Source organism: Bison bison, unplaced genomic scaffold (genome assembly GCF_000754665.1).
Source record: "Bison bison bison isolate TAMUID 2011002044 unplaced genomic scaffold, Bison_UMD1.0 scf7180017864270, whole genome shotgun sequence".
NCBI lineage: Eukaryota > Metazoa > Chordata > Mammalia > Artiodactyla > Bovidae > Bison > Bison bison.
Window position 1 is genome coordinate 7,332,609 of NW_011494842.1, and position 16,899 is coordinate 7,349,507.

Consider the following 16,899-nt stretch of genomic DNA (forward strand, 5'->3'; position numbering starts at 1 on the left):
CCGTGTGACTGCGCCCGCCCCCACCTCTGACCCCCCACCCACTGACCCTAAGACCTCACCAGGTAATCCTCACTTCTTACTCTTTGACTCTGCCAATCCAGGAACTTCCCCAGCACTGCCCAGGGGCCCACCAACACAGTGACTGACCACCGGACATCCCCACATCCCTTCAAACCTTACTGACTCCACTAGTCTGGTAACCCGTTCAGTTCTACCCTGTATTCCCCCCAACACACAAACTTGGTGACTCCCCTCAAACCTTTTCTGGTAACTCCTAAACTCAGCCGTCTAAAATAGTTTCTCAGCCAGTCATCTTCTATGTAACCCTCAATGTCTGATAATCCATTCTTTTTCCTATAACTTCATGACCTCATTCCATGTTCCCCCTCCATCCTGAAGTCACCTCCGCTGACGTCCCTGTCTGCACTTCAGCCCCCCAGTGTCAACCAGCACATGACTAAACAAGTGCCCTAGCACGGAGCTGGTGCCCAGGAAATTATAGAGATGAATATGAAGTAGATGCAGTTGGAGGCATCAGAGAATCTGGATTGAGTATGTGGTCTCAGATCGAAGTCCTAGCTCTGCCACTAGAACGCCTTTCCTCTCTCTGGACCTCAGTCTTTCATCTATGATAAGGTTGGGTTAAATGACCTCAGTTTTCTTCCAGCTGTGAAGTTGTACAATTCTCAATCAAGATAATATTTGTTTGCAATCGTTTTTGTATTCCTAGCTAGAAGTTTACTTTTGTAACCTCACCCCAGGGTCAGTAATGTATTCAAACACTTGGCACGAAGCCTAGCCTAAGGGAGCCCTTAAGTATATGCTGAGAAGCTCTTATGGGTCTTAACTCCATCCTGGGTGCTAGGGAGTCAGCAGATAATGAATGCAGGGCCCACACTTTGCATTACCCCTGAGCTCTTGAAATCCCTGTCCTCTTAGGTCTCCTATGGCCTCCTCACTTCTTTGGCTCTTGACTCTGGTTATCTCCTTAATGAAGATTAGCACTTAGTGCTAAGCACCTACTGTGTACCACACTTTGTATGTGTAAATTAAGTTTTCCCTTCACAAACCAAAGACATGATTCTTCCTATGTCTACCACTGTTTCCCTTATTTTGTTTGTTTTGGTTTAGTTTTAAACAAATGACGAACCTGGATTCACACAGATGAGTAGCAGAGCTGGCATCTGAACCTACGATCTTCAAAACTCTCTTGATCCATAGCTTCTCTTGCTCCTAAACCTACCTGGGTTTCCAGGTTACCCTCAGCCCCTTGTTCCTTATTTTCTAATAATTCCTAAGCCCAACATCAACACTTGCCACGACCTCCAAGGTTTCTATTAATATTAACCTTTCCCACATGGCTTGGTGTCTTCCTCAACCCATTATTCATAACTTCTGACCCCAAGTGTCCTGAGACCCCTGCACCTTAGTACCTCTCTTTATCCTTTGTCCAAATATCCTCTCACCCTATGAGTCCTTGGAGCTCCCGCTTATCCTAAGGTGTCTCCCGTCTCACTGGCACTTTACCCCAAATCCTCTCATCCTAAGTCTGCTTACCCCCAGGAATTCATATAAATAAGAGATTTCCAATCTCTTATGAGTGTTCCAGCTGCCTCCTTTCTGCCATCCATAGCTACATCCTATTACCCAAAACCTTTATCTAGTGACCACTTCACCCAGCTTCAGTGAAGTGACCCCTTTCCATTCCAGTGGGAACCCATCCTTCATAATCTGTACACCCTCCCATTCAAAGGTCCCTCTTTTTCACACCCTGTTAGTATCTTGTGAGATCCTCCCTCTCAAGATCTTGGGTCACGTGGCATCTTTTTCACTTCCATCAGTGATCTCCTTTTCAAACCAGAATCGTCTCTTTACTAATCCCTATTCCTGTGCCCCATCCATTGTCACAGTGCCTTTTTCCTACCTTACTCCTTCTCTCTCATGCATCCTTACCTCACCAATCTTGGTAACATTGATTATGATGTAAACCTTTCTTCCATCTTAATTCTGCCCTTCTTCCACTCTCCTGTGCACCTAATTCCAGGGGCATATGAATGAGCATGCACTTTCTCCTTCCTACACAACCTGGCTAACCAAACCTCATTGGTTTGTCCAAAGAGCTGCACTCTTCTGGTAATAGACCACTAAGGTCACAGTCCTTTAGGTAGCCAGGAGAGAGTTCTTGGAAGTCCTTCTGAATCCATCTAGCCATGTCTCCTTGACACAGTCTCTTCTGTTTATAAAGCTGCTTGCTATATATGCTCTCAAAGAGTAGAACACTTTGAGTGTGGGCCCTGAGGTAGCCCCATTGTTTTCCAAACCCTGGGATGACTTTCCAGTTCTCTGCCACCAGAAGACTGGATGGTAAGTAGCAACATGTGACATGAAAGATCCACTTCCAAAAGTCTATTCTGTGGATCACTGAATTCTCTGACCCCATATAATATATGTATTGGCTGTATAGCAATAAATTCAGCAGAGGGCAAAATTAGAGTTAAGGAAGAGGTTAATCTCGGGGTCTGCAAATTCTGTGGATTGATTTTTTTTAAAGGAACTTTTGCCTTGGGTTTGTTTAATCTCTCAGGCTAGAATGTATTCTGCCTTGGATGTTAGCTATTCCCACTACACTCTTCTCACACAACACCCATCCTCCACCCCACACTGATTTCCTTAGGAACAGAGGCTGGGTTTTCTTATTTTCTGTTTTCTTAATCCTGTCCCTCATATGTAGCAGGTAGTCATTAAATACTTACTGGATTGAACAAGTTCATTCAGAAATTCTGCCTCAGATACAAACAAGTGAAAACAGCTCATGTCTACATCTATTTTGTAGCTACAAAACCCTTCTCCCCAAATCCCTCCAAACATGATAAGTGACAAGTCCCTTGATTTAAACAGTTTGGAATTTAGATACTTCCTTTTTTAGTCATTGCTTTGGTGAGAGAATGGGTGTAAGTGCTTTTTTTTTTTAACTGTATTTCTAGTAAAACTAGAGAAATTGGTTGACATAGTTGCTAGAATACAGTGTTAACAAGACCAGAGTGTGTCATATGTAGATCAGTTCTCAAGAAACAGCTTCATGAAATATTCAGTGGGGGTTGCAGAGACAGAGAACAGAAGAAACCAAATTGACATAATGTTGGTAATTGTTGAATTTGGGTAATGGGTTCATGGAGTTCATTATACTATTCTTTCTACTATTCTGCATGTTTGAAATCCATAATAAAGAGTTTGAGAAAGAAGAAGAGGACAGATAGGTGAACACATGCAAGTTTAGCACTGGTCCTTGAAAGATATCTCAAAGCAGATTAGTTGCTGTTAAACTGAGTCAGTACTACTATCTAGTCCTAACCTATTTTTGACCTCTTCTGTTTATGAGGTATCAGGATGCCAAAGCCAAAAATTAGCACTATGCAGAATTGTACCATCCTGGCAACAAGCACCTGTTGCCCTGGTCCTGCCTTGCTTCCCAGCCCAGACCTGGTTTCTTGTAGTAAGGGACTGGGCTGGACCTAAGAAGAAGGAGAAGCTGTGCGGGGAGTGAGGGTGAGGTCAGAGCTCAACCAGGGTCTTTCCCTTCTGGCCTGAACCCTTTAGATTACTGGGAGATTCTAAAGGTAAGGATGTTCATTCATTCATTCATTTACTCATTCATTCATTCCACTAATGTTTGCTGAATATCTGCTAGAAGCCAGGTACTTTTCTAGTACCTGGGGATAGAGTAGTAAATAAAACAAAGCTCCAGGATTTAAGTAGCTCACCTGTTGGGATGAAGCAGAAGCATATGATTAATAAGTGAAATATATATGGAGAAAATTAACCAGAGAAGGAAGATAAAGAGTACCAGAAGTTAGGGTATTAAATTTTATTAGGGTGGTCAAGGAAGGTCTCACTGAAAGGGTAACATCTAAGCAAAGACCCAAAGGAAGTTAAGGGGTGAGCCAGGCATTTATCTGAGGGAAGTATATTCCCTCTGCTGTCAGAGAGCAAGTGCAAAGGCCCTGAGGCAAGAGTACACCTCGTATGTTCAAGAAACGTGAGGACACCAGTCATTATGGCTGCAGTAGTGTGAGAGAGGAGAAACAGCAAGAGATGTGGGTGGGAGTAGATTTGTGATAAATCGTATTAGGCCTTATAGGCCCCTGGATTTTCTGTGAATTGTGAGTGAGATGGGAGCCATTGGAGGGTTCGAGGCACATAAATGACATGATCTGACATAAAGGATCATTCTGGCTGCTATGTTGAGAATAGGTTGTAGTGGGCAAGAGGGGAAGGAAGGAAACTGATTAGGGAACTGCTACTGTGGTCCAGGCAAGGAAAGTGGGTAGCTCGGACCCGAAGTAAAAAGCCAAAGAGTGAGAAGTGCTTGAATTCTGGATATGTTTTGAAAAAGGAGCCAGTAGGATTTGCTGAAGGATTGAAAGTGGCATGTGAAAGAAATAGAGAAGTTGAGGATTGCTCCATCACTTTTGGCCTGAGCAGTTTAACAATGGGGTTCCCATTTACTGAAAAGGGGGAGCCTGGAAGAAGGGCACATGGTGAGGAAGGGAGCTAAGGTATTCACTTTTGAATATGTCAAGTTTGAGATGTTTGGGGACATGGAAATATTGAGTAAGCAGCTACATATACAAGTCTCTCCGACTTGTTAGTGAATGTCTGCCCTTCTGGGAACTGAAAGAACACTGTTACCGGGCCAGAGACAAAGGAGCAGAGTGGAAGAGCACTGACGGCTCTGGCGTGGGACTCGGCTCTGCCCCCAGGTAGCCATGTGATCCTTTGGGACTCCTCTGGCAGCTCTGGCCTCTGTCTCTTCATCTGCAGAATGACTGCTTTAGACTAGAAATGAGCTGTCTTCTCAGCCCCTCCTGCTGTGAGAGCTGATGAAGCAAGCTTAGAGCAAGTGAGATAATGTATCTGTATATCTGAGAGCATGTTGTAAACTGCTGAGCTCTACACAGGGTAATATTATTGGTGCTGAGTCCTCCTTTCCTTCACTAAAGCAATACCCAGTGAATGCCTGCCATGTTCTGGGCTCTGGACACAGAGGATCCAATAACAGGGAGATATATCCGTGCCCTCATGGAACACTGCAGACGAGCCACCTGGTGTAGTAACTTCATTGCTGAGTGCAGAAGAAATGGCTGGGGTCTCACGGTCTGCTGTGGTGTTGGCCAGGGAAATCTTGTTCTTGAACTGGGTCTGGGAGAAAACTTTGTGGATGTCATAGATGAGGCAAAGTGGTAATTCAAGTGAGGAAAAAGTTGGCATCCTCTTTGGGGCTGGAGAAAGAGCTGGGATGGTGGGATTCAGTCCCTTCCCTCTTTCATTCCTTCACTCAGCATTTACTCTTCTGCCAGGAACTTCTTTTAGGGAGCTTATGTCTCTACGGTAGATGAAGGATTTCAAAGCCAATCTCAGAAGTTTCAATCAGATCTGATTCACAATAAGTGGAGCTGATTTAGGATTCAAATTTGAGCTAAAGAGCTCAGTTAGCTATGTGACCTAGTAGTGTTATTCATTTAGTATCTGTGGGCACATTCTTTGTAAGGTGCTAATTAAGCCGAAATGCTTGCTCTCTAAGAACTTGAATTATAAGCAGTTTAACTGTAAGTAGGAGTGTGTTATTTTCATCCCAAAAGAGTTAAGTTTGAGGGAAAAATAACATAACTGGCAGAGTAATCCCTTCACTGCATCTGGAAGCACAAACATCTTACCCTGTGTCATTTAGATGTTTATGTTTCTATTTAAGGAGAGTCTCTGACCAACTAAACAAGAATATAAGATATAAGGACTTCTTTGGCAGTCCAGTGGTTAGGACAGGTTAGGACTCTGTGCTTCCGTTGCAGGGGGCACAGGTTCAATTCCTGGTCAGGGAACTAAGATCCTGCATTCTGTATGCCTTGTGGTGCAACAAATAATAATATTTTTTTTAATACAAGGTATAGCCCATCTTAATGAACAGGATCCCTGGAGAAGGGAATGGCAACCTACTCCAGTATTCTTGCCTGGAGAATCCCATGGATAGAGGAGCATGGTGGGCTATAGTCCATGGGGTCTCAAAGAATCAGACACGACTGAGCGACTAACACTTTCAGCTTTCAATGAACAGGTCACTCACAAAATGAGAGTGGGTATGTAACCAGCATCTTGTGCAAGTAGCTCTTGTTTTCTGTCCTGTCTTTTTCTGGGATGAATGTTAGACCTCAGCACCTGAACCTTTTCTGGTGGGGTTAAGCATTGACAGATTGTTCTCTGGAGAACCTGGAGCCCCTATAGTGCCATCAGCAATGCACACTTGCACCCGCCTCTCCTGGCCTTGCCAACATCGATGGTTGGATATTTCTTTTTTTTTTTTTTAATTAATAGACTATTTCTTAGAGCAGTTTTAGGTTTACAGAAAAACTAAACAGAAAGTACAGAGAGTCCCTGTGTACTCCCTTTTTACGCACCCCCTACCCTAAGCCTCCCAGTTTCCCCCAGTTAGCATCTTACACTGGTGGGGTGTATCTGCTACAATTGATGACCCAATGTGGAGGCATTATTATTAACTAAGTCTATAGTTTACATTGCTGAAACTCCAGTACTTTGGCCACCTCATGGGAAGAGTTGACTCATTGGAAAAGACTCTGATGCTGGGAGGGATTGGGGGCAGGAGGAGAAGGGGACGACAGAGGATGAGATGGCTGGATGGCATCACTGACTCGATGGACGTGAGTCTGAGTGAACTCCGGGAGTTGGTGATGGACAGGGAGGCCTGGCGTGCTGCGATTCATGGGGTCACAAAGAGTCGGACACGACTGAGCGGCTGATCTGATCTGATCTGATAGTTTACATTATGGCTCACTCTTTGTGTTGTACACTCTGGATTTTCAAGTATCCACCATTATAGACTTGTGCAGAATAGTTTCACTGCTCTAAAAATGTGTTGCTCTGCCTATTCATCCCTCCCCTCCTTCCCCTGCACCCTTGACAACCACTGATCACTTCACTGTCTCTTAAGTTTTTTCTTTTCCAGAATATCATATCATTAGAATGATACTGTATGTAACCTTTTCAGATTGGCTTCTTTGACTTAGCAAAGTACATTTTAAGGTTCCTCTGTGTCTTTTCGTGACTTAATAACTTTTCTTTTTATTGCTGAATAATATTCTGTAGTATGAATGTACCACAGTTTGTTTATTGAAGGATGTATTGATTGCTTCCGGTTTAGGGCAATTATGAATAAAGCTGCTAAATAAATAAACATCCATGTGCAGGTTTTTCTGTAGACATAAGTTTTCAACTCATTTGGGTAAATACCTAGGAATAGGATTTCTGGATCTTATTGTAAGAACATGTTTAGCTTTGTAAGAAACTGCCAAACTGTCTTCCAGAGTGCCATTTTGCTCTGCCATTCTGCATTCGCACCAGCTTTTGGAGTTTGCAGTGTTCTGGGTTTTCAGCTCCTGTAGTAGGTGTGTGGTGATATGTCATTGTTTATTGGCTGTGAATACTTTCACTTTGATTTTTGGTAATTCCATAAGTATAATATCATCATGATTATTCTTTCTTGTTCTTTAATTACTAATGAGAATGAACCTTTTTTGTGTGTTGTTTACTTAATATTAGTGTTTTTTTGCTTGTGTGAATTCATATCGTCCAGGGGAAATTTGGTATTATTCTTGGAGGTTTGTAAGTGTCTGCACGTGGCTTTTTCTCTGCCTGGGTTTTTTTTTATTGTGGTAAAATACACAGAACATAAAATGTACCATCTTAACCATTTTTAAGTGTACAGTTCAGTTACATGTTTGTTTGTTTTTTTTGGAGTGTAGTTGATTTACAGTGTTGTGTTAGTTTCTGCCAAACAACAAAGTGAATCAGTTACACATGTGCATATATCTGCACTTTTTTATATTGTTTTCCCACATAGGTCATTACAGATTATTTAGTTCCCTGTGCTATACAGTAGGTCCTTATTAGTTATTTATAAGTTACATGTGTTTTTAATATCATGCCTTATATTTTATTTCTTAAATATTTCCCCCTAATGCTGAGGGTTTTTTTAAAGCCAACTCTTCTGCCTTAGATTTCTTTGCTTCAGAGGGCCAAAACTACCTTCTCTTCCTGTTTGAGATCTGGGTATTCCATTTTGATTAACTGATAATATAAATTTAACCTTTTTGTCCCAGAGTGATGTTTTAAATAACATGATGTTTCTAAATAACTGTGATGATCCAGTCCCTTCTGAAACTGTCAAATAGCCTGTCTCAAGCACGCAGTGACCCCAAGCTGAATTCCAGTAACAATTCAAATGTAACCTCCTCATATCTGTATTAATTTGTTTGTTGATATAATGTGATATCCTTAGGATAACCCTTCCAGATTGCCTTTTTTTCTGGACTTTTCTTTTCATGGACTAAAGGTGAGTTTGAAACTAAGCCATGATTGCTCTGTAGAGTGTTTACAAACTAAGGTGCTAAATTCACTTAAACATTTGTCTGAAAATTAGATTTTTAAGTTATCTGTTTTAGTTTAAAATGAATGCCATTTTGCAGTAAAGGAGACTGTATTTTCATTGACTTTTTTGGAATTAAAAATAATCCATTTTGCCCAATTACTCCCTTTTCTGTGACTACTTCAAACCTGTAAAATTGCAGTAGCCAAATAGGAACCATACTAAAAAGCACTTTGGGCTTTTAACATCAGTGTGCCTTTTGGAAAGAGATGTTTAGCTGGTGTTTTAAATGTGTTTCTGTTATTAATTTCCTGTTTTCTCTTTAGTTTTTGGAAACCCACAGAACCAAGCCTGTTTCACTACGGGTTTTGTGTGTGCACTGAAGTCTTTTTCTATAATAACAAACACTGAATCATTTTACTACAGCCCTTCCAAATCTGCTTCTCATTTGTTTGCCACTTGACTCCCTCAGTCTTTGTCCCTCCCAACCTAATGTCGCTTTGTCCTTTCTGAGTAGTTTTCTATATTTCCACATTAGTAATTATCTGAGTGAAAATTGTCATTTTTCCCCCCAAAGTTGAACATTTCTCTGTTTCCAAGCGAACGTTTTCTTTTTTTCTTTTTTTGGCTCCTCAGTACCCTCTGGGCTGACAGAGTCCAGAAACCCTATTTCAAATGTTCCCAGAATTCGGGTTAGCAGAAAATGATAGACTAGCAAACAGGTGCCTGTAGTCCAGGCGAAGCCCTGCTTAGGTGTGGGTCAGATTAGATCTGAACCATGACATAGTGGAGAAGCACGTGGCTACTCTTTCATTTCCCATCTGTCATACCTCTTATTTTTCTGCTTTAAGGACACAATTTAAGCCCATCTTTTTTCACAGGGAAAGATTCAATGTATCTAAAAAGTTTTCATAAATGTTCTCTCTCTGGTAACTATAATTTATGTTTACAAGAGGAAACACATTTATATATTATGAAGTCATGGAGCTGTTTCCTGCACCAGAACCAACAATACGTTAAGTTCATTTAAAAATGCAACAAACAGGAACTGGACTTGCTGCTAATTCTGGGTGTGTCAGTCTCCCTTTTCATCCCTACCTTTTGTCTTGGCTCTTATTCCTCACCACACCTCCCCCTAGACTAGCTCTCCATTCGGCTCAGGTCATTAGGGAGCTGGGAAAAATTACACCCTCCAAAAAGAAAAGGTAGCAGCTACTCCTGCTCCCCCCGCCCAGCTCCCCCCTGCCCTTTGTCAGAGGGCCAGGGGAGTTACAAATCTGAAGTGTCCAGTACAGGCAGGAACTGCTCAGACCCAGCCATCCTCAGGCAGTGACAAGCCTTCTTTGGCTCTGCCAATGTCCCTGCGGTAGTACTGGCACAGGAGGCTTCGGAGTTGACCATTATTTAACAAAAGAAAGGAAGAAAAATGGCAATCAGACACTTGTATGTGCCTGGCAGCCAAGAAGCAACTTCTCACCATCCGCAGTCAGGCACTGTTGGAAGGAGGATTCAGCGATCCGGAAGGGCTAGAGAGCAAGAGGGGACTGTTTTATTAAAGGTTTATGTTATGAGGCTTAAGAAGGAAAACTGAATATTTAGCCTGGACATGAGAACATGTAAAAGAGTAGGGATTTGTTTTCTTTGAGTATAAAAAGCGTTATTTTGGGAAATGTGGCTGCTAGCTGTTCCCTCCTTCTATGTGGTCAGGTTGAGAAGAACCAGGATTAAGTTGCAGTGGGTGAGATGAAAGTTAAACAACCAGTATTCAAGTGTTCTAAGAGCTGATGTTGTGTTACAGTGGATTAGCAAAAGGAGGAAATAAACCAGATATTAAGAGGTATGGACTCTGGGGCCAGCCAGCCTGGCTTAGATCCTGGCTTCAGCACTAACTTGTTCTAGAACCTTGAGCAAATTACTCCACCTCTAAGCTTCAGTCACCTCAGCTGTAAAATGGGGATAGTGTACTCATTTCCTCATAGGATTGTTTTTAAGATTAAAAAAGATAGTATAGATAGAGTACTTTAAACAGCAGCTGACATGTATTAAGGGGTGTATATTTAATAAATGTAATTACATGAATGGTGGCAAGGATTTTAGGGTCATTTGGGCCAACAGTTCATTTTACAGATGAAGAGGCAATAACAGGAGGTGAAATTGAGGTTACGAGCCTTTCTACAGATCCCAGGCTGTTGTCAGTACTCCTAGCTGTTACAGGAATACTCATTGCTTCAGAAGCATATCCCTTTAGGTTCCCCTTTCACCCGCTTCCCTAGAGCCAGCATTTCTCGGGTAATCCCTGTGTGCCTTCACTGCGCTAAATGCTGACGTATGTGACCTCATTTCATCCTGACAGTAACGTGACAAAGACGCCACTGTTATCCTCATTTTGTTTTTAAGATGTATCATCTAAATTTCACAGAGGTCCAGTTACTTTCCAAGGACACACAGCTTGAAAGAGGCAAAGTCTGAGTTAGAACCAAGACTGACAGCAGAGCCTGTGTTGTTAACCATGGCACAGATTTTCCTCAGAAAATCTCAGTAGAATACAGATGAGCTAAGTTAAACCAGCCATTGCCTCAGCAGCCACAGGCCCCAGCCATAAAGATCTGAGGCTGGTTTGTAATCCCGACATAGGTCTCTCAGGTGTATTATTTCTGATACAGTGCTGTTAATATGAAAACAGTTCCCCAAAAGAACTTATCTCCCTGGTTAAGAGAATGAAAGTCGAAGGTCCTGGAGCAGTCCAGTAGTGGCCAGGCCCAGGGCTTTCATGAGGTAGGGACCATGTTGGGGGTCATCAGGACTCTGGGCAACACTGAGGTCACTGCCAGGATCCGAGCAGACCAGAAAAGATGAATCATGTATCGGAATTCCTACCTAGACCAATGGTTCCTTACCTCCTTCAATCCCTGTAAGACTCCAATGACGGTCATGACTCTCCCCTCTTCAGAAAAATGTGCAAGCTCACACACCAAAAACGTGTTATCAGGTGGCTTCAGGGTTCATAAACTCTAGCTAAAAACCTCTGTATTAGGCAGCAGAATAGACTCCTTAGGAGTACTGCTCTGGTGCCAGGTGGGCTGGATTCAAATCCTTTTCTTTCATTTACTAGCTGTGCAACCTTGAATAGAGCTTCAACTCCCTTAACTGTAAAATGAGGATAATAGTATTTAATTAAAGGGTCAGTGTGAGGATTAAACAGGTTACCAAATTTAAATGCCTAGTACATGGTTAGCTTCCTGGCCGTGTTCACTATCAGCGATAGTAGCATTGCTGTCCCCAGAGCTTAGCCCATTCAGTAAATGTTATGGACAGAAGGTATGAATCATTCTGGTGGAGATGCCGAGTCTAGCAGAGACCGTCCCCACCAGTGTGTCACAGACGGGCTGTAGTTATGTCAGGGTGCTTACCCACTCAGCCCTTGGAACTGCCAAAGCTCTAGCTGGTTGCTCATGACTTCAAGCACCAGCACCCAAAGTGTGACATACAAATATCCTCTCTGGGTGCCCTGATGTGATAACAGGTCGGGCAGCACTGATTGAGAAGATGAGCTGGCAGCTAGTAAGAGTCCAGTAGGCCGTGCAGACTTCGAGCCCGGGAGAATCCTATGGATGGGTGGCAAAGAGAACCTTGCCCTGGAGCAGGGCTCCGGTACTGCGTCCCACAGCAGACACACGTGTCAGTGCTTCCCTACTGGGACAAGGACTGGCACGTCACAGCTCGAGGATTTGTGGAGAGCCCGCAGTGAGCCAGGAACTGGGTTTGGAGCCCGAAGTCTTGTGTAGGCAACGTGTATTAAAGAAGAAGAGGTAGGCATGTGACCCTGGGACTGTGAGTGCCAGGAAAACGTGGTGGCCAGGGCTGCAGGGACTTCTGAGGGGACCAGCCTTGCCTGCAAGGTGAATGAATTCTTAGGGTGATAGGAAGCCACTGAAGAGTTTTAATCAAGGAAGTAGTAGGTTTAGATTTGTACTTTAAAAACAAAAAAGGCATTCTGACACAAAATTTGAGTGAGAAACAGGCAAGAATTTATTGACACATATTAGGAGGTTCTTACATTAGTCAACAGGTGAGGTGATACTCACCTGGAATTAGGTACCTTGACCTTCTTGTCTGTCTTTTAATTATTTAAATTGAGGTATAATTGACATGCAACATTATATTTGTTTCAGGTGTACAACATGCAGCAGTATCTGTATATTGTGAAAGGATCACCACAGTCAGTCAGTTAACATCCAGCACCATATGCAGTTACAGAATTTTTTTCTTGTGATAAAACTTTTAAATTTTATTCTCTTAGCAACTTTCAAGTATGCAATACAGTTTTATTAACTGTAGTCATCATGCTGTACCTTACATCCCCCGGGACTTATTTTGTAACTGGAAGTTTGTGCCTTTTCACTCCCTTTACTCATTTTACCTACCGCCAACCCCTGCCTTTGGCAGTCACCAATCGGCTCTCTGTATCTATGAATCTAATTTTTTTAAGGATTCCACATATAAATGAGATCATACGGTGCTTATTTTTTCTCCGCCTGACTTATTTCACTTAGCGTAATGTCCTCAAGGTGCATCCATGTTGTTGAAATGGCAAGATACTATTCTTTTTGTGGCTGAATAATATTCCAGTCTGTGTGTGTGTGTGTGTGTGTGTGTGTGTGTGTGTGTGTGGTGTAGCTCTTTCTTTATCCATTCCCCCATCAGTGGACACTTAGATTGTTTCCATGTCTTGGCCATTGTAGATAATGCTGTAATGAATATGGAAATGCATATATCTTTTCAAGTTAAGGTTTTTGTTTTCTTTGCATAAATGCACAGAAGTGGGATTGCTCGATCAAATGGTAATTCTACTTTAAATTTTTTGAGGAATCTCCATACTGTTTTCTATAGTAGCTACACCAATTTACATTCCCACCAATAGCACACAGCGTTCCCTTTTCTCCACATCCTTGCCAAAACTTATTTTTTCTTGTCTTTTTGGTAATAAAACATTCTGATAGATATGAGGTGATATCTCATTATGGTTTTGATTTGCATTCCACTGGTGATTAGGGATGTTGAGCATCTTTTCATATACCTACTGGGCATAGAAAGCTGTCTATTCATATCATCTGCCTGTTTTTTCAGTTGGAGTGTTTGGCTTTTTGCTACTGAGTCATCTGAGTTCTTTGTGTATTTTGCATATTAGCCCCTTATCAGATACAGGATTTGCAAATATTTTTACCATTTAATAGGTTGCTTTTTCATTTTATTGATGGTTTCCTTTGCTGTGCAGAAACTTTTTAGTTTTTTTAGTCCCAATTGTTTATTTTTGTTTCCTCTGCTTTTGGTGACAAATTCCAAAAAGAAATCATTGGCAACTTACCACCTATGTTTTCTTCTAGGAGCTTTATGGTTTCAGGTTTTAAATTCAAGTCTTTAATCCATTTGAATTAATTTTGTGTATGGTGTAAGATGGTGGTATTCCTAGACTTCTGAGGATAAAGGGGGAATCAAGAATGACCCCACTGGGAATCCCTTGGTGGTCCAGTGGTTAGGACTCTGTGCTTTTACTGCAAAGGGGCTAGGATCAATCCCTGGTCAGCAACTAAGATCCTGCAAGCTGCATGGCCCCCCAAAAAAGAATGACCTCACTGATTCTTGGTGAATGGATGAATCTGAGCACAGGAGAGATGTCAGAATGGTCACAGAGAACCAGCAACCCCGGAGTTGGCCTCCTGCCTTCAGTGAGTCTCCCTTCTAGGGGAGTGAATTTAAACGGGGGTTTTATAAACAATTGACTTGTTTATTTACTGATCTGTTTGGCTGCACTGGGTCTTGGTTGCGGTATGCAGGATCTTCAGTTGTGGCATGTGGTTTCTAGTTCCCTGACCAGGGTTCAAACCCCTGCCCTGTGCTTTGGGAGCACAGAGTCTTAGCCTCTGGCCTAGCAGGGAAGTCCCTAAAAGTGGGTTTTGATTAATGAAATCTTAATTTACAACCAGTTTGGCTGGCATGTTTCTCTTGAATGCTCAGTTTTTAGAATTCTTAAATGTGTATATTTCAAACTCTTAATAAAAGCCAACATAATTCTCTACTTTGAAGAATTCATCTCTTTTTCTTCTTCTTCTTGGCTGGCCTCATTCACTGTCCCTGTGTGTCCTTGTGGCAGGAGGAAGCCATGCAGCTCATAATATGACACTGTCCATTTTCTCAGATCTGTGACGCAAAAGGAAATCTCTAACCTCAGCTGTGGCTCCGGTGCTGGAAAGAAGCCAACTTCATGTCTGACTGCACAGGCAGGAGTTTGCCATGGAGAGCTTGGGGCTGCAGACGGTGACCCTCAGTGATGGGACGACGGCCTATGTCCAGCAAGCTGTCAAAGGTATTTCCGCGGACTGCAGAATCCTGCCCTGTCCTGGTCCAAGAGTCTCATGACCACCCTGCCCTCTTGCCTGCTTGCTACAACTTTCTCTGCATGAGAATATCTCAAGGTGATTGATGAAAAAGTAACTCTAAAATATAATGCCACCTAGGGAGGCTAGAAAATCAGATTAGCCTAGCTACAGGAGTCAAGATTCCCTTATGTGTGGTAAGAGGTTCATAAATATTTCTGGCATGGATGAACACAGTGCTGCTTGTGACTTCCTGCTTTTCAAATATTCCCTTTCCAGTTTTCTCAGTTCTTTCTAGAAGCAGTTCATTTTAATTTAAGCAAGTTTAAGCAATCAAACTATCTTCTGAGCATGTGCAACATACTCTTTAGGTTCAGGGTAGGGGGCCCCACTAGGGTGACCAGAAAAAGTCTACAGGGCACATAGTTAAATTTTAATTACAGATAAACAATGAATAATTTTGTAGTGTAAGTATGTTCCAAATACTGCATGAGAAAGCTATGTATAAACATAAGATTAAATACTAAAAGCAATAACATAGTAATACCAAGTACTAAAAAAAAAAAAAAAATCCTTCACTGTTTATCTGCAATTCAGATTTACCTGAAATTCAAATTCTCAAGGAACTTAAATTCAAGGGGGCATGGAGTCAGAACAGAGCATTATTGAAGAGCAGGGCCTTTTGGCCAGAACACTCAGTGTCCTGACAAGCTCCTTCTTTTCGCCAGCATTTACAGGCACGCCAGATGGCATGTGGGTCTTTCTTGGACAGCACTGGCCAAACACTGCCTCGTTCCTTCTCTTTATTTTGCCTTTTCTGCACTCTGTGAGCACCGCCATCCTCATTTCTCCACTGTCATTGCAACAGTGCCCTCCTTCATTTCAACACATTGTCAAAATGTATTTCAAGTCCCAAGCTTATAAATTGTTGATTTCATTTTAAATCGGCTGCTTCCTGATGACAACAAAGAGGCTCCTTAATAGCATCGATAGGCTTTTTCCATATGATGACGTGTGGAGCTGGCTGGCTTTATTTTCTTGAGAATGGACTTCTCTAGAATACTTGTGAAGCCTGCAGCCTTCCCATTGGAGGTCTTTGCCCTCTCACAGCAGTCTCAGCGGGATGGAAGAATTCAGGACCTGCATTTACTCTATGGACCCGGCTATTCCCCTTGCCTCAGTCTTCTGTTACGAATTAATGGTTGAATGAATGAAAAAACAAACAAGTGGCTGTGCTTGGCCTTGGAAAGCCACTCTCTTTTCTTATGTCTTTCCTTCTTATGTCTGGATGATCTCTTTACCTCCCCCACCTCCCCATTTATATCTTTCTCTTGTCACTCTTCCTGGCTCTGTTCTCTTCTTCCTCCATGGTGCTATAGTGTGTCCTTACATGCATGCACACACACACTCACACCCAACAGATTTCATACTGCTTAGAGTAGAGCTGGCCTTGAGGAACCAGAACTTCACTGTCCTGAAAGGCAGCTCTCTTGCAGGTGAGCTCCTTTGATGCTCTCAACCAGTGCACTTTCATCTCTGTCAGCAGGCAGCTCTGTCTGGGCCCAGCTTAGCCAGCCGGAAGCCCTAAAATGTTATGAGACTTACCTATAAACAGGGTAAGCATGAAATGTGTTATTCAAAGCTGACACTTTGGAGAGTGGAAGAACATGCTCTGAATAAAGGCACCGGGACCACTCTGGGCAAAACGGAACCTACAGTCACCTCTGCAGTGGGGTGTAAGGGTCCTGACAGCTCTTCTCCCCACCACCAGCACCCCACTCCTCTCCGCATTGTCATCTCTGCTTGTTAGAAGAAGTTCTAGGTTGAGAGTTTTCCCTTAATAACTCTTCTCGGCATCTTGTTTCCTGTCTTGCAACAGTACCCACTCTCCTAGCAGAAGCTCTGCTGATACTTTCAGATCCCCAAGTACTAGTGCCCTTGGCAGGGCAGCCTGCTGCTTGCTGGGCAGGAGGGAAGAGGGGGTTGCCCTCCCCTCGTCTCAGCTGTGTTTCTCTCCTACTTCCTACCTTTGTCACCACCTTATTTACTCTGGCTGGGTTGTGGAACTATTAGTTACAGACCCAAGAAAAC

The 16,899-nt window shown here is 42.6% G+C and overlaps 1 protein-coding gene across 1 annotated transcript in view; it reads left to right on the forward strand.

Moving 5' to 3' along the window:
- The first annotated feature begins 68 nt into the window (after nucleotides 1-68).
- ZNF76 (zinc finger protein 76) overlaps nucleotides 69-16,899 on the forward strand; it is a 29,764-nt gene continuing 12,933 nt past the window's right edge. The window contains exons 1-2 of the mRNA XM_010848639.1: nucleotides 69-196; nucleotides 14,631-14,798. Coding sequence (XP_010846941.1) covers nucleotides 14,726-14,798 — 73 coding nt within the window. The 5' untranslated portion in view covers nucleotides 69-196; nucleotides 14,631-14,725. The remainder of the gene's footprint in view (nucleotides 197-14,630; nucleotides 14,799-16,899) is intronic.